Source organism: Carcharhinus amblyrhynchos, unplaced genomic scaffold, assembly GCF_965287045.1.
Source record: "Carcharhinus amblyrhynchos unplaced genomic scaffold, sCarAmb.v2.hapA scaffold_42, whole genome shotgun sequence".
In the NCBI taxonomy this organism is placed as follows: Eukaryota; Metazoa; Chordata; class Chondrichthyes; order Carcharhiniformes; family Carcharhinidae; genus Carcharhinus; species Carcharhinus amblyrhynchos.
Genome location: NW_027649783.1, coordinates 1728218 through 1745605, shown reverse-complemented (window position 1 = coordinate 1745605; position 17388 = coordinate 1728218). Strand labels below are relative to the sequence as shown.

The following is a 17388-nucleotide window of genomic DNA, read 5'->3' as shown; positions in this document are numbered from 1 at the left end:
GTGGATTCTATAAATCCGCAGCTTAGTCTTTCCAATGGCAGCTTCCTGTGTAAACATGTATTGCTGCAGTTCCCCAGTCTTCCTGCTGCAAACCTGGTGGAATCAGACCAAATCAGCACAGAAACTGGGATCTTCCTGTGCTTTGGGTGGGGCTCAGTGTCACACCGGGTTTTACAGCACCTCACTTTGCAGAGGCTGTGGTTAGATGCTGTGATCTTCCTGTCTTTTGGGGGTGGGCCTTGGTTACTCTAAGTGGATCTCCCTTATGGTTTGGTTCTAATTACAGCCTCTCTCTCTCTTACAGTCAGTCTGGGTGTTCCTGACTGAGCAGAATGGCCTGATCTCACCACACACATTGAGATGGAGGAGCTGCTGCTGGAGATGAAGATGATTGAGAATTCCAGCCTTCTCTACACTCATTTACTGAGGCCCAGCCCTTTATTCATCATCAGTTCTCCCCGGATGTCAGGTACATTAACATCTTCATCTGCTGTGCACACTGACCTGACAGTGGGAAGGTATTGGAGCAGGATGGTGCAGTCAACCATGTCAAAGGTGTGGACATTCAGCTGGGTAAGACTGCACTCACCTGGTTCCATTCTTATCTTTCTGATCATACACAGAATATCACCTGCAATGGTTTCTCTTCCCACTCCTGATCTGTTACCACCCAAATTGCCCTGGGATCTATCTTTGGCTCCCTCCTATTTTTCATCTACACCTTACCCCTCAGTGACATTATCTGAAAGCACAGTGTTAGTTCTCACATGTATGCTGATAACACCCAGCTCAACCCCACCTCTCACAACCAATCCCCTGTTATTAAATTATTAAACTCCTTCTCCAACTTCTAACACTGGTTCAGCAGAGAATTCCCCCAATTAAATATTTAGAAGACCAATGTTCCCACCACAAATTCTGTTCCCAGTCACTGACTCCATCTCTCCCACTGGTTACTGTCCGAGGTTGAAACAAACCCTCATTCTTGGCACCTCATCAGGCTCGGAAATGAGTTTCTGACCACATATCTGTTCCTTCACCAAGATCACCGATTTCCAGCTGTGTAACATCACACATTGTTTGTAATACCTCAACTCACCCGTACCTGAAACCCTCATCCACACTTTTGTTATCTCTAGACTTGACAATTCAAACACACTCCTGCCCAGCAGATTTCCTTCCCTAAAGGGCATTAGTAAACCAGATAGGGTTTTATCACAAGCAACAAATAGATTTTTCATTGCAGATTCATATTGAATTCACATTTCATCATCTGCCCTGTTGGGTTTTGAACCCAGGTTCCTAGAGCATTACCAGAGTCTCTGGGTTACGAGCCCATGACACCACTGCCTCCCCTAATCAATGACATCACACATTTTGGCCTCAACTTCTTTCTGCATTCGCGATTTCCACAGATTCACCCCTCTCTGGTGAAGAAATTTCTCCTCACCTCAGTCCTAAACATTCATCCCTTATCCTTACACAAAGGATATCAGTAACATTCTTCCTGAATCTCCCCTTTCCAGTCCTGTTAGAATTTTATAACTTCCTATGAGCCCCCTCTCAATCTTCTAAACTCCAGTGAACATAATCCTAACTGACTTCATCTTTCCTCATACGACACACTGGCCATCCCAGGAATTAACCTGGTGAACCTTCACTGCACTCCCCCTGCAGCAAGGACATCCTTCCTCAGATAAGGACACCAATACTACACACAATACTCCAGGTGTGGCCTCATCATTGCCCTATACAACAGCAGTAAAACATCCCTATTCCTAGACAGAAATCCTCTCGCTCCCAAGGCCAACATACCATTTGCCATCTTTTTGTCTGCTGTATCTCTGCACTTACTTTCAGGGACTGAACAAAGAACAGTACAGCCTAGGAACAGACCCTCTTCCCACCCAGTCTGTGCCGACGCAGATGCCTCTTGTAATAACTTCAATCAGGCCATTGAGGTTGGCCGATTGGAGCAGGAACTCCCTGATTAAGGATCCAATTGATGGGCCAATCAGGGAGTCTTTGCCTTGTACTGAATCGGGAGTGCCAGTTCCTCTGACACCCCCGGAGATAAACTGTTAGCACTCTGTGTACTGCTGTTAGAGGTGTAAATAAAGGGCATTTGGTGAAGGAACTTCTCCCTCTGCAGACTTATTACAGCTCTCTAATCTAATATTTTCTTGCCTCGATGTGGTCCATATCCCTGTGTTCCTGCTGATTCATGGATCTATCCAGATGCCTCTTGAACGTTGTTACAGAATCTGCTTCCACTATTTCCTCCGGCAGTACGTTCCAGGCATTCCCCACTCTCTGTCTGAAAAACTTACCCCTTACATCTCCTTTAAACTTTCCCTCTCTCACTCTCACCTTTGTCCCGAGTATTTGATCCTTTGACCCTCGGGAAAAGACTGTGACAATCCGCTCTATCCAAGCCTGTCATAATCTTGAAAACCTCTCTCAGGTCCCCCCTGCTCCTCCGAGGCTCCAAAGAAAACAATCCAAATTTGTTCAACCTTTCTTTCTAGTCCATATCCTCCAAACCAGGCAACATCCTGGAAAATCTCTTCTGCACCCTTTCCAATGCATCAACATCCTTCCGGAAGTGTGGCACCCAGAATTATACACAACACTCCAAATGCAGCCTAACCAAAGTCTTATACAGCTTCAACATGATTTTACTGACTGATGCACAAGAACATCTAGATCTTGCTGAGTATCCAGCTCTCTTAATTTACACCCATTCAAATAATAATCTGCCTTCCTATTTTTGCTACTGAAGTGGATAATGAAGTGATCACTGCATATTTATCCACATTATACTGCATCTGCCATGCAGATCCCACACACTCAGCCTGTCCAAAACAGACTGAAGGATCTCTGCATCCCCCTCACAGCTCACCCTCCCACCCAATATTGTATCATCTCCATATTGGGAGATTAAACATTTAGTTCCCGTGTCCAAACCATTAATATATAATATGAACAGTTGGGGTCCTAGCACAGATCCCTGTGGTACCCCACTAATCACTGCCTTCCAATTGGAAAAAGACCCATTTATGTCATCTCTTTCTTTCCTGTCTGCTAACCAGCTTTCTATCCATCTCAAGATGCTACACACAATCCCATGTACTTTAACTTTACAGAGTAGAAGGGCAGCACACTGGTTATCACTGTTCTGTCATAGCACCGGGGACCTGGGTTCGATTCCCGGCTTGGGTCACTGTCTGTGTGGAGTCTGCACATTCCCCCGTGTCTGCGTGGGTTTTCTCTCCGATTTCCTCCCACAATCTGAAAAGATGTGCTGCTTCGGTGCACTGGCCATACTAAATTCTCCCTCAGTCTACCCGGACACGCGGCAGAGTGTGGCTACTGGGGGATTTTCACAATAACTTCATTGCAGTGTTAATGTAAACCTACTTGTGACACTAATAATCAAACTTTAACCTTTAAAACATTATGTGAGATCTTGTTGAAAGCCTTCTGAAAGTCTCAAAAAACATATCCACAGGTTCTCCCTGGTCATCTCTAGTAGTTATATCCTCAAAGAATTCCAGTAGTTTTCTCAAGCATGATTTCCCTTTTGTAAATCCATGCTGACTTTATCTGATTATAACACTGCTTTCCAAATACTTGATAATGGACTCCAGCAACTGCCCTACGACTGACATTCGGCTCGCTGCTCATTGGTTCCCTCTTTCCTCTCTACCTCTGTTTTTAGATACAGGGTTTAGATTAGTTACCTCTCTCTCCTGAAGGTGCTGACTCTGGCTGGGTTCAGTTCCACACTCACTGGTTCCTCTCTCTCTCTCCTGAAGGTGCTGACTCTGGCTGGGTTCAGTTCCACACTCACTGGTTCCTCTCTCTCCTGAAGGTGCTGACTCTGGCTGGGTTCAGTTCCACACTCACTGGTTCCTCTCTCTCTCTCCTGAAGGTGCTGACTCTGGCTGGGTTCAGTTCCACACTCACTGGTTCCTCTCTCTCCTGAAGGTGCTGACTCTGGCTGGGTTCAGTTCCACACTCACTGGTTCCTCTCTCTCTCTCCTGAAGGTGCTGACTCTGGCTGGGTTCAGTTCAGACACTGGAAATCAGAAATGAAACACAAAAGAAAGCTCAGCAGATTGTTTCTCTCTGCAAACAGATGCTGCACAGAGTTAGTGTTTCAGGTCTGTGACCTTTTATCAGAACCTGAAAACATAGAAACTCGGAAGAGGAGGAGGCCACTCAGCCCATCGTGCTTGTTCCATCATTCAGTGTGATCATGGCTGATCCTCTATCTCAATTCCATATTCTCAGTTTTCCCCAATACCCCTTATACCAATCTTACCCAATGTAACTATCTAAATGCTTTTGAAAAGACAATATTGTAACTGCCTCTACTGCTACCTCAGACAGCTCGTTCCAAACACTCACCTCCTCTGGACCCTTTTGTGTTTCTCTCCTCTCACCTTAAACCTACACCCTCCACTTTCAGACTCCCTGAAATTGGGAAAAGATGTTGACTATCTATCTCATCTATGGCCCTCATTCTTTTATAGACCTCTATAAGATTACCCCTAAGCCTCCTACACTCCAGGGAAAAAAATCCCAGTCTATTCAGTTTCTCCTTATAACTTAAACCATCAAGTCCCAGTCGTATCCGAGTAAATCTTTTCTGAACTCTTTCTAGTTTAATAATATTCTCTCTATAATAGGGTGACCAGAACTGCACACAGTATTCCTAGTGGGGCCTTAACATGACTTCAACATGATGTTCCCACTCCGATGTGAGGATAAATGGGCCAATACATTCCATTGCTATTCCTCCAGTTGTTAATGAAGTGAAAAAGTTGGTGTTTAATGAAATCTGCTGGAATGTAACAACACTGCAAAATCCTCAATTCTTGTTGTTTCAGCTCAACCAGCCCCTAGAAGCTTGGAAGATGGAAGTTCCTGATTGGTCTGAGGTTGGAGATGAAGAGGAGCCAATTCCCAACAACTTGCTGACAGACATCAACAGTCATCAGCTTTAGAGCGAGGAAATCCTCGAACAGGGCATTCCGAGTAACCAAGACCCTGGAACATCCCCGCTGCTGGAGAACAGAGAAGGTGTGAGGCAAGGCAGGATGTTCAAATGGTGGAAGATGGGACTGAATCATTGGTGGAGTCTCCTACTCTGGTTCTGACTCCTTCTGACATTGATGGACGGTTTGAAGTGGAGGAAATTAGTCAGGATGGAAGTGGTGACGAGATTCACAGTCACTCCCTCAGCTTAGAGAGCATTTTTAAGGCGATCTGTGCAGCGACTCCACTCTGGGGTGGATGTCAGATCAGCTCACCAGACAGCAGGAGGATTAAAGCACAGATGAGGCCATTCAGCCCCAACACTTCCTTAAACGCTCCGCTGTGCTGTTCAAAAACTGAAGGCTGGGATTCGAGCCATGTTACACAGGCGACTGGGAAAAGCATCATCGGATTAATCAGACCACTGGCCCACACTGGAAAGACTAAAAGCCCCGCAGAGGGACATCAACATGAATTTTCACTTTTAATGTTTCTTCTTTACTCTAAACAATATATTGTGTTTGTATAATTATCTTAAATGTTTCACATTGAAACAAATACTGGGAATATTTAGCATTGCTGGAGAAGTGTAACCGGGAACGATGTCCTGTTCATTCAGTTTGGGGAACACTTCCTGACAGAGGAAGATTGGGACATGACAGCTTCTCCCTATCAGCTCCTTCCAATTCCCTCCACAATCCTGAACACCTCGATCAAATCTCCTCTCAACCTTCTCTTCACCAAAGACCCAAATTCTCCAATCTACCAATTAAACTGAACTTCCCCATCCCTGGACCCGTGCCCAGAGATTTATTGCACCCTCTCTAATGCCTTCACACCCTTTCTAAACACTGCTGTCCAGATCAGAGTGTAATATTCCAACTGAGGCCAAACCAGGGTTTTGTACAGGTTTCCCATAACTTGTTTGCTCTTGTAAGCTCTGTCCCTACGTATAAAACTCACAATCCCAATACCTTAGTAACCACACTCTCAAGCTGCCACCTAAACAGCAATTATTAGTGTCACATTTAACCACAGGTCCCTTGTTCCCGCATGCCTTTACAATTGTATCATTTCTTTCATATTGTCTCTCCCTTTTCTTCCCACTGAAATAAATCATTTCACACTTCTCTACTTTAAATTGGTCTTGTTTGACCAATCCACAAGCTGTCTCAGAAACTGTGAGTTTCAGCACTCCCCCCTCACAGTTCACAATGCTGCCATGTATTGTGTAATTCCCACAGTTTGAGTGTGTGCTCTGTACAGCATTGCCGATGTCTCTAATATGGATCAGGAAGAGCAGGATTCCGAACACCAACCCTCCTGGAATCCCACTTTAACCGAGCTCCATTCCAAATAAAAACATTTCCCACTGCTGTGTTTCCTGTCACTCAGTCAGGTTCCTATCCATGTTCTGCTGTCCCTTTTATTCTCTCAGCTCCAAATGTTCCCACAAGTTTGCTGTGTGGCCCTTTATTTATAAAATGCTTTTTGACAGTCCATGTTCACATTAACCACATCAACCTTTTCTGTTACCTAAATCTCGAGCAAATTCATTAAACATAATTCACCTTTATGAATTACATGAGTGGTTTCCTTAATTAATGCACATTAGCACAAGCGAGAGTTAATTTTATCTGCAGTTATTGTTTGGAGAATATTCCACATTGCTGAAGTTAAATTTATTGGACTTTAATTGGCTTCTCCTCACAGCTTTTTCTGAAGAAGAGTGTTTACCATTTGCAGTTCTCCGGTTCTCTGGCATCATGAGCTCGGATAGGGAAGTTTTGCCCAAAGCCTCTGTAATTTCCACCCATATTTCCCTCAGTATCCATGGATCCGTCTCCTCCAGTCACAAGAACACAGTAAATAAGAGCAGACATTGACCACGTGGCTCATCGATAATGTTCCCCCATTCAAGGGTGACACAGTGGTTAGCACTGCTCCTCCAGTGTCAGGGACCCGGGTTCAATTGCAGCCTCAGGTCACTATCTGTGTGGAGTTTGCACATTCTCCCCTTGTCTGTGGAGATTAGATTTATTGGCCATGCTAAATTGACTCTTAGTGTCAGGGGATTTGCAGGGTAAATATATGAGGTTATGGGAGTAGGGTTTGGTGGGCCAAATGGCCTCTTTCTGCACTGTAGGGATTGTATGATTAATACAATTATGATTTATGTATCTTTATACAGTGCAAAGCACAGAGGCACAGCATTAAAACAACAGAACAACAAAACACAGAACAGCAACAGCATCAGACAATACAAAGAGAGAAATCACACGATATTTCTGACAAGTTTTCTAAAGGTCACTACATTTTCAGCATCAAAATCAGGTAAAACTTTTGAAATATCAACAATTCTATGTGGGGAGAACAAATTGTGAATATCATCACATGAACCAGATTTCTGTACTTTGTACTGACATCCACCAAAATACAATCGCTGTGAATAAAGCTTTTGAAGCTTAGGCAATAAGGCCATGTATCAATTTGATAATATTGAACTAAACCATAAATCAGCCCTCTCTACAGATTGCAATTCAAGAATCCTTAATCCCTCATAAGCTATTTCTCTCATGCCTTTCATTTTCCAGTTTTCATGTCTTTGCACTCTCTCTATGAGCTGAATATCTCTTTGAACGTATAGGTTCCAAAGTATGGGTGCAGTATTGAGATGTGGGCATACTCGCTTCTTATAGAGTTTCAGATCTTGGGTTGAACTCCAGTTTACTCCTCACTCCCTCGATTCCCTAAGAATCCAAAATTTGCCTCTCTCAGCCTTAACTGCAATAGAATCCCTCCAGTGCAGATGGAGGCCATTTGGTCCATTGAGTCTGAACCAACTCTCTGAGATACCATCCCACCCAGAACCTGTCTCAGTAACCCCACATATTCATCCTGCTAATCCCCTTAACTGATACATTTTGGAAACAAAAGGCACCATGCAATACTCTGACAAGATACCACAAGGTAGGTTGTTGCATAAACATTAAATCTCATGGGATCCAGGTGAGGCATCTTAATGGATACAAAATTGGGTTCTTGACAGAAGCCAGGGGATGGTTGTGGAGGATTGTTTTTCAAACTGGAATCCTGTGACCAGTGGTGTGCCTCAGGGATCAGTGCTGGTCCGCTGTTACTTGTCATTTGTATTAATGACTTGGAAGAGAAAAGAGGAGGCACAATTAGTAAGTTTGCAGATGACACCAAGATTGGTGGCATAGTGGACAGTGAAGAAAGTTATCGCCAATTGCAACGGGATCTTGATCGATTGGGCCAGTGGGCTGACGAATGACAGATGGACTTTTATTTAGATAAATGTGAGGTGATACATTTTGGTAGATTGAACCAGGGCAGGACTTGCTCAGTTAATGGTAGGGCGTTGGGGAGAGTTACAGAACAAAGAGATCTAGGGGTACAGGTTCATAGCTCCTTGAAAGTGAATTCACAGGTGGACAGAGTGGTGAAGAAGGCATTCGGCATGCTTGGTTTCATCGGTCAGAACATTGAATACAGGAGTTGGGACGTCTTGTTGAAGTCATGAAAAACATTGGTAAGGCCACACTTGGAATACTGTGTACAATTCTGTTCCCTGTATTACAGAAAGGATATTATTAAACTAGAAAGCGAGCAGAAAAGATTTACCAGGATGCCAGCAGGACTTGATGGTTTGAGTTATAGGGAGAGGCTGGATAGTCTCTTTTTTGTCTCTGGAGGTAGGAGGCTGAGAGTTGGTCTTATAGAGATCTATAAAATAATGAGGGGTGCAGATCAGCTAGATAGTCAATATATTTTCCCAAAGGTAGGGGAGTCTAAAGGTAGAGGGCACAGATTTAAGGTGAGAGGGGAGAGATAGAAAAGTGTTCAGAAGAGCATTTTTTTTCACAGAGTGGTGAGTATCTGGAACAAGCTGCCAGATGTGGTAGTAGAGGCGGGTGCAATTTTCTCTTTTAAAATGCATTTCGACAGTTACATGGGTAAGATGGGTTTAGAAGGATATGGGCCAAATGTGGGCAATTGGGATTAGCTTAGTGGTTTAAAAAAACAGGGCGGCATGGGCAAGTTGGGCCGAAGGGCCTGTTTCCATGTTGTAAACCTTTCTGACTCAGAACCCATTCGGCCTAACTTGTCCATGCTAGCCCACGGACACACATGTGTTTCCAAGCTCACCTTCCTGCACCCGGCCTGGAGTCATGCAGCTGAAAGATTGATCGTGATCGAAATCCTTCATACCGAAAGATGAGTGTGTTTTTTGGTTGTCTGAAATATCGGAAGTAAACACTTCCTGATCATAACCGCTGCGAGCAGGGCTCGAACCTGCGCGGGGAGACCCCAGTATATTTCAAGTCCAACGCCTTCACCACTCGGCCATCGCAGCCATACATTTATAACCTGAGTAATGTTGATATTAACTTCATCAGGCACCGGGATTGTGCAGAGCACAGTGTGTGAGCTGAAATGTGTTTCTCGACTTTTACTTTGTATCTTTGTCTCTGGCGGAGAACTCATTTATCAGGTCAGAGACTTGTTTTCCTGATTCAATATTTCTTCATTAGAAACGAATTACGTCCGAACAATAAATAATAACACCTCTATTTTATTTCTTAATTGTCAAATGTTGCGTTCCCTCTGTTTTTGTCCACTTGGTTTAAAACACAAGATGCTGCGGGTAAGAATCTAAATAAATTATCAATGCGACGGCCGGGAATCGAACCCGGATCAACTGCTTGGAAGGCAGCTATGCTCACGACTATACCACCATCGCTCACACCCCTCAAACAGCAACTATTTCAATCAGTTGTAATTATGGAAGCAGATTCGTTGCTGATTTCATCACACACCAGCTATATCCACAGCACAGTTTGTAAACTGAACCTGTTTTGTCTGGTTTTTTTCTGGACAGTTTAAACCACCTGTTTTACTATTGTTTCTGACTGGGAAATCATTGTTTAGTTTTGAGGCCTGTTCTTTCAGTTAAACGACTGAAAGCAAATTGAAGCTGGATTTTCCATTAGAAACACGGTGATGATGAGAATCTTTGGTGAATTTTATTTTCGGATTCGCATTTAATTAGCTATCGCATGTCACTTCTTACAATCTGTGATAATCAGGAGTTCCTAACGCCCAATAATGACCAGCTTGCAGCAATGTGTTTGAATGAACACGATGTCACATCATCGAAGCAGCATTTTGAAATTCTCATTTATTGTATTCTGATGAAATGTATTTGTTATGTTGCGTCTGTCATTCCATAAGAATCTTACTCTGACCTGAGACCTTGTTTTGTCCTGGTGCACCTGATGCCTGTTTGTTTCCATTCTGCGCACCCTCTGGTTTTCCTCATGGAACCACAGAAAGAACCAGAGAAGGGAACAGCACAGAAGGAAGCCATTCGGCCTGTCTTGTCTGTGCCAGCCCGAGGACACCCAGGTGTCATTTCCAAGCTGACCTTCCTGCACCCGGCTCGGGGCCATGCAGCTGAGAAAGGAATATGGTGATCCAAATACTTCATACCAAAAAATTAGCACTTTTCTTTGGCTCTGTGGCTGCCGAAAGCAACCGTAACAAACACTTCATCATCAGGATTCAAACCTGCACAGATATGATGGAAATTGGATTTCAAGTCGAACGCCTTAACCACTTGCCATTGCAGTTGTGTATTTACCTGAGTAATATAACCATCTCAGTAACATTCATATTAACTTCATCGGGCACCGGGATTGTGCAGAGCACAGTGTGTGAGCTGAAATTTGTTCCTCTACTTTTATTTTGTATCTTTATCTCTGATTGTCTCTGATAAATGATAACTCATTTATCAGGTCAGAGACTTGTTTTCCTATTTCAATAGTTTTTCATTACAAACGAATTACGTCCGCATAAAAAAAAATCCCGAATTTATTACTGGCAAATTCTCCCTTTTTTATGATAATTGATTGAAACGTGGACACATTTCTCAATACGAATACCGGGAATCGAACCTGGTTCAACTGCTTGGAAGGCAGGAAAGTTCTTCTCATCAGTATCGCTCAAACAGACATTACAATTAGTTAGAATTGCAGAACTATATACGTTGCTGCTTAATGCAGCGGAAGTAAACACTCCACAATCATATCCGCTGCGAGCAGGGCTCGAACCTGCGCAGGAAAACCCCCATTGAATTTCAAATCCAACGCCTTCACCACTCGGCCACGGCAGCTACACACTTAACACTGTAATGTAGCCACCTTAGGATGTTCATATTAACTTCATCAGGCACTAGGATTGTGCAGAGCACAGTGTGTGAGCTGAAATGTGTTCCTCTACTTTTACTTTGTATCTTTGTGTCTGGCGGAGAACTCAATTATCAGGTCAGAGACGTGTTCTCCTATTTCAATATTTTTTTCATTAGAAACGAATTATGTCCGAACAAAAAAAATGAAAAAATAGAAATCTTTATTTTGTTTCATTCCTGTCGAATATTGCGTTCGCCCTGTTTTTGTCCACTTGGTTTAAAACACAAGATGCCGCGGAAAAGAATCTAAACAAATTATCAATGCGATGGCCGGGAATCGAACCCGGGTCAACTGCTTGGAAGGCAGCTATGCTCACCACTATACCACCATCGCTGACGCAGGTTAAACAGCAGTTATTTAAATCAGTTGTAATTATGGAAACAGATTAGTTGCTGATTTCATCACACACCAGACACATCCACAGCACAGTTTGTAAACTGAACCTGTCTTATCTCGTTTTTCTGGACAGTTTAAACCACCTGTTTTACTATTGTTTCTGACTGGGAAATCATTGTTTAGTTTAGAGGCCTGTTCTTTCATTTAAATAACTGAAAGCAAATTGAAGCTGGATTTTCCATTAGAAACACACTGATGATGAGAATCTTTAGTGAATTTTATTTCAGGAATGTCCACCTACTGTTGGGACCTGCGATAACTAATTAAATAAATCACCACTCTGATGGTCAGGAACTGACCCTTGGTCAAATGCTCTCACAGTCACCACTCCATCACCATCGCTCACCTGGCTCTGTCACCCACTCTGTAAGAAAGTCCAGCTCTGACAGTGAATCTGGTTCCCTCCAGGTCCAATCGGAGGATGGTCAGAAACTGTCACTGTCAGAAACTCCATTATCAGCGAGTGTGGGATGGTTATTTAACTGGCTGTCACTGGTTGGTGAGGTTGTGATTTACTGTTACCTGTCAGTGCCGGAGAAACAAATAAAACAGGAAATCTAGAGACTCCGAGAGCAGATAATTTGTATTTTCACCCGAAACAAACACAGTGATGTCTGTAATCACTATAATAACTGAAAATAAAAATAGAATTGGTTCTTGCCGCGGAATCTGGTTCACAGATGTGGTTCTTCACCACATGGACTGCAGCGGTTCCAGAAGGCAGCTCACCCCCACCTTCCCAAGGGTAATTAGGGATGGGTAATAAATGCTGACCCAGACAGAGACACCCACATTCCATGAATGAATTGAAAGACAATCTGCGGGGAGCGGCCCTCAGTGTGTTTAACAGTTACTGAGGTGAAAAACTCTAACTAAACCCCTGGAATCCGGAGCAAAGGCCGGAAGGAGGAGAAATTCCGTCCTGGGACCTTCCATTGGGTGAAAGTTTTGTCCTGTGAATGTGTCGATGTGAATATTGTGGAAGAGAGAGTGTATGAAAGGAGCGGGCGGGTCAGACTAATCCAACTGTGTTTGTGTGTCTGTTCTGACCATGAGATCTCCGAGTCTCTCTTGTGGAAAATAAAACCATTTTTCAATCAAAGATTCCCCCTAATCCCCCTGCTGAGCCCCAGAGTGAGATTTCAAGGCAATTGTTTCGCTAATTGGAAGATTTGAGTGGAAAAGTAGAGAACATGTCAGCTATCGCGTGTGAGAGCGGGATCAGTGCAGCAGGAAAACGGGTTTCAGTGGAAAACGGAGTCCTCAGTTCGAGTGAAACCTTTTCAACAGCAAACATTGGAGTGTCAGAGACATGAAGGGTGTGAGCTGGATGTGTGGAGAGGCGGAATTTGATTGGAATGGGAGAGTTTGTGAGGAGAGAGAAACACAGAGAGGCTGGAGGAGCCGGGAGCTGACAGCAGCTTGTCTCTGCTCCGTCCGCTCTCTGCCTTTAAGTTGCTCTGTGCCGCCACCACTGGTTTCATTCCGGATCCAGTTCTGACTCTCCTGGCCCAGATTTTCCAGCCACTCTCGGATATGACTGAAACTGCAGCCGCCCAAACGGCTCCTCCAGCCGCTCCCGCTCAGGTGAAGTCTCCCAGGAAGAAGAAGGCGGCTCCCCGATCTGCCGCTCCCAAGTTAGGCGAGCAGATCCTCAAGGTGGTGGCGGCTTGCAGCGATCGCAAGGGGATGTCCCTGGCCGCCATCAAGAAAGCTTTGGCCGGCAGCGGAGTGGATGTGGGGAAGCGCGGCTCCCAGATCAGGTTAACTATCAAGAGGAAGGTGGAGAAAGGCTCTCTGGTGCAGACAAAGGGACAGGGCGCCTCCGGCTCCTTCAAACTGGCTAAGAGGGAAAGGCCGGGCAAAATGGGAAAGAAGGTGAAGAAAGCAACAGGCAAGAAATCTTTAGTGAAGAAAACAGCGGCCAAGAAGGTGACAAGAAAGAAAGCCGCCGCCAAGAAACCCGCCGCCAAGAAAACTCCAGTGAAGAAAACTCCAGTGAAGAAAACTCCAGTGAAGAAAACTCCAGTGAAGAAAACAAGCAGCAAGAAGGCGGCAACTCCAAAAAAGGCGCTGAAGAAAGCAGCCCTGAAGAAAAAATCTCCTGTGAAGAAGGTCACGGGCGGAAAGTCGGTCAAAAAAGTGACTAAAGCGAAGGCCAATCCCAAAGGGAAAGCAGCAAAAGCGAAGAAAGCCTCAGGAAAGAAGTGAAACAACCCGAGAGCAAATTGGAAACCTCTGAAACCCCCCAAAGGCTCTTCTCAGAGCCACCCACATCTCTCAGGAAAGAGCTGATCCCGCAAGAAAATGATTCCTGTCCCGCGGGGCCCGGCTCATTCTCAATAGAGATCATTTCAAATTCAGACTGAAGCAAAACAACTGCAGATGCTGAATTTCATTGAGAATTTCATATTTGTTCAATCGCCACTTTCTCTCAGAATAAAGCTGTCTGGTAGATTCAGTGTGAGACAGGAACACTGGCGGCGAAACACCGCATTCCCCACTCATTTTTAATCCAATCCCCGCAGGGAGGCCAATCGGCCCATCGAGTCTGCACTGACCCACAATCCGGATCCCCCATTCCCCTATTTATTGACCCTACTTCCCCCCTGACACTCCGGGACAATTTAGCATGGGCCAATCAACCTCACACACACCGGGGGGAAACCGGAGCACCCGGAGGGAGCCCAGGGAGAATGTGGAAACTCCACACAGACAGTGACCTCAGCCGGGAATCGAACCCAGGTTCCTGGCGCTGGGAGACGGCAGTTCGCAGCCCAAAAGTCAGTGTCAGGAGTGGGATTCGAACCCACGCCTCCAGAGGAGACTGCGACCTGAACGCAGCGCCTTAGGCCGCTCGGCCATCCTGACGCCCTTCACTGTAGCACAGGGAGATTTCCCCCAAACAGCTTCAATAAAGTGTTTGGAAACAGCTGGAAGCGGATGTGGGGGAGGATGTTACTGAGGGAGATTCTTGCTATAGAATAGACTGTGTTTCGGTGGGAATATTACTGACTGGGAATTATAACAGGAGCAGGTTTAAAAACACAAAAGGACAAAGTCACCACCCGAAACCTTAACTCTGTCTCTCTCTCTCTTCACAAAAGCTGCCGGATTATTTGCAGCATTTTCTGTTTCGATTCCAGATTTCAAAGCTCCGGGTTTGTGGAAACTCTTGAGTGTGAAGGGCGGCTCTGGAAGGGTTTGTGTGGGGAGCTGGCTTTCGTTTCCATTCTTAATAAACGGGTTGAAATTGGCGGCTGCAGAAACTGGAGGTGGAGCTGAAAGATCAGGGGCCGTTCTGTGTGTGTGTGTGTGTGTGTGTGTCAGGCCGGCTCTCTCCTCCCTCCCGCTCTGGGTTGAATCTTCACTCTGTCTCCTCCCCCCTCTCTGCTCTCACTCCGCCTTTCTCAGTCAGGTCGGGGCGGCCTGTATAAAAGGAGCCTGAAAGAGTTCCTCTCTCTCAGATTGGGCAGTGATCGGAGTGAAGAATCCATCATGTCTGGCAGAGGGAAAGGAGGCAAAGGACTGGGGAAAGGCGGAGCCAAGCGGCACCGCAAAGTGCTCCGTGATAATATCCAGGGCATCACCAAACCAGCAATCCGCCGCCTGGCTCGCCGTGGCGGGGTCAAGCGGATCTCGGGCTTGATCTATGAGGAGACTCGCGGGGTGCTGAAGGTTTTCCTGGAGAATGTGATCAGGGATGCGGTCACCTACACTGAACACGCCAAGCGCAAGACGGTCACTGCCATGGATGTGGTGTACGCTCTGAAACGCCAGGGCCGCACTCTCTATGGATTCGGCGGCTGAACAACTCGACCCTTTTCCAGCCAACACACAACAAAGGCTCTTTTCAGAGCCACTCACCGCCTCACAGAGAGAGCAGTGACCTGGGGACGGGGGGGGAGCTGGGACAGGCTGCTCAGTGTTTGAGATGCAGCTTTGCTTTGTTTAGGTTCCGGTGCCGGGAAATCACCCAATTGAACATTTCATTTGGAGCAGGATTGTTGTTGAAATGTTTCAGTGGATTGTCTCAGCAGCCCCCAGTTGACATGTGCCCTGAGTGAAAGGCCACCTCACTCCCTGTCTAATCACTCAGTGTTTGGATAGAGTTTCTAAAAGCTTTCTCTGGAATAGCGGGAGTTTAGGAGCAGCAGCCGGTGAATCGTTCACTGGAACCAGTGCCAGTTGTGATGCTATTTGCCCCCCAGACGGTTGTTTCCTGCACTGAAGCTGACAGGCTTTGGGAAACTGCTGAGTTTCCGCTCAGTCATTCACAAAACCCGCAATTCCCGCAGTTTGAGCCGCTCCAACCCCCAGCCTGCTTCTGATTGGCCATCCTCTCCGCATCTGAACCAATCGCACAGCATCGAATGTGAACATTGAGCCAATCATTGGCTTCGACTGTCAACCGGCAGGAATTTTGAATGGGGGGAAATGGCGCCAATTTCAGCGCGGGAAAGGGAATGGAGACAAATTCTTAACTTCTCAACAAGAATAACATCTCTATTAATATTCTGCTGTAAGATTATTTTACAAAGAGGTTTCATTTGTGAACATTTGTCCGCGGCAAACGGCTCTATTCAGGAATGTCAAACGGGACAAATATGAATTCACTCTCTGTAACAAACAACAGACTCAATCCCTTTCACACCGGCTTCAGGGGCACACAGAGAAGACACAGATTTCTCATCCTTTCCCCTGAAAGCGGCACAAGCCACAGGCGGAGGGGAAATCTGAATGGGCTGGAGAGGGAAGGGACAGGGATCGAGTGGAACAGCGGGAGATTCTGGGAATGAACAGCCCAGAGAGCGGGGAAAGGGTCTCAAACACCAAGTGGAGGGAGATGGATTTCAAATCTTCAATGTTTCTGGTAATTAAGGACGGAATGAAGTCTTATTTTATACAAACGGTTATTTCCTGCACAGAAAATGGAGTAATTTCTGGAAGGGGCGGTGAAGAAAACAAGTGAGGCGATCAGAACCTGAGTTCCAGACATTCATTCCCTGCTCAGAGTTTGATTGAAACTTCCTGGGCCAATTCCCGCTGGGGGGGCGGTTCCTCACAGAGTTTAAAAAGGCGGCTGCAGCGCAGACTCTGGATTAACAGTCTGTGTGTCTCAGATTGTGCTGAATCCGCTCAGAAAATGGCCAGGACCAAGCAGACAGCGCGCAAATCGACCGGAGGGAAAGCTCCTCGCAAACAGCTGGCTACCAAAGCGGCCCGGAAGAGCGCTCCAGCCACGGGCGGAGTGAAGAAGCCTCATCGCTACAGACCCGGCACTGTGGCTCTGAGGGAGATCCGCCGCTACCAGAAATCCACCGAGCTGCTGATCCGCAAACTGCCCTTCCAGCGCCTGGTGCGAGAGATCGCTCAGGACTTCAAGACAGACCTGCGCTTCCAGAGCTCGGCCGTCATGGCCCTGCAGGAGGCCAGCGAGGCTTACCTGGTGGGGCTCTTTGAGGACACCAACCTGTGCGCCATCCACGCCAAGCGAGTCACCATCATGCCCAAAGACATCCAGCTGGCCCGCCGCATCCGCGGGGAACGCGCCTAAAACCCCGGCTTCAGCACCAAGAACAACAACGGCTCTTTTCAGAGCCACCAACTCGACACATGAAAGAGCTGCCATCTCCTGTTAACCAATCTAGTCTTTCAATTCCCGGCACAGAATCTT

General features: G+C 45.9%; 3 protein-coding genes and 5 non-coding genes across 8 annotated transcripts; 3 read left to right on the top strand and 5 right to left on the bottom strand.

Moving 5' to 3' along the window:
* Nucleotides 1–9339: 9339 nt before the first annotated feature.
* On the bottom strand, nucleotides 9340–9421 carry trnas-uga (transfer RNA serine (anticodon UGA)). The gene has a single exon. It is a non-coding gene; the product is annotated as a tRNA-Ser (tRNA).
* A 315-nt stretch (nucleotides 9422–9736) lies between these two features.
* Nucleotides 9737–9808, bottom strand: trnag-ucc (transfer RNA glycine (anticodon UCC)). The gene has a single exon. It is a non-coding gene; the product is annotated as a tRNA-Gly (tRNA).
* Nucleotides 9809–11156: 1348 nt separating this feature from the next.
* trnas-uga (transfer RNA serine (anticodon UGA)) lies at nucleotides 11157–11239 on the bottom strand. Its single transcript has one exon. It is a non-coding gene; the product is annotated as a tRNA-Ser (tRNA).
* A 337-nt stretch (nucleotides 11240–11576) lies between these two features.
* On the bottom strand, nucleotides 11577–11648 carry trnag-ucc (transfer RNA glycine (anticodon UCC)). Its single transcript has one exon. It is a non-coding gene; the product is annotated as a tRNA-Gly (tRNA).
* A 1566-nt stretch (nucleotides 11649–13214) lies between these two features.
* LOC145335876 (histone H1-like) lies at nucleotides 13215–13922 on the top strand. Its single transcript, XM_080181606.1, has one exon. The coding sequence runs from the start codon at nucleotides 13248–13250 to the stop codon at nucleotides 13920–13922; it is 675 nt and encodes a 224-aa protein (XP_080037732.1). The 5' UTR covers nucleotides 13215–13247.
* Nucleotides 13923–14499: 577 nt separating this feature from the next.
* On the bottom strand, nucleotides 14500–14582 carry trnal-cag (transfer RNA leucine (anticodon CAG)). Its single transcript has one exon. It is a non-coding gene; the product is annotated as a tRNA-Leu (tRNA).
* A 627-nt stretch (nucleotides 14583–15209) lies between these two features.
* On the top strand, nucleotides 15210–15521 carry LOC145335922 (histone H4). Its single transcript, XM_080181656.1, has one exon. The coding sequence runs from the start codon at nucleotides 15210–15212 to the stop codon at nucleotides 15519–15521; it is 312 nt and encodes a 103-aa protein (XP_080037782.1).
* A 1336-nt stretch (nucleotides 15522–16857) lies between these two features.
* LOC145335862 (histone H3) lies at nucleotides 16858–17268 on the top strand. The gene has a single exon (XM_080181592.1). It carries the CDS (start codon nucleotides 16858–16860, stop codon nucleotides 17266–17268), a length of 411 nt encoding a protein of 136 aa, XP_080037718.1.
* The last annotated feature ends 120 nt before the right edge of the window (nucleotides 17269–17388 follow it).

Excerpts from the sequence above, each read along its gene's own strand:
- LOC145335876 (XM_080181606.1), top strand. The coding sequence starts at position 13,248 with ATGACTGAAACTGCAGCCGCCCAAACGGCTCCTCCAGCCGCTCCCGCT.
- LOC145335922 (XM_080181656.1), top strand. The coding sequence starts at position 15,210 with ATGTCTGGCAGAGGGAAAGGAGGCAAAGGACTGGGGAAAGGCGGAGCC.
- LOC145335862 (XM_080181592.1), top strand. The coding sequence starts at position 16,858 with ATGGCCAGGACCAAGCAGACAGCGCGCAAATCGACCGGAGGGAAAGCT.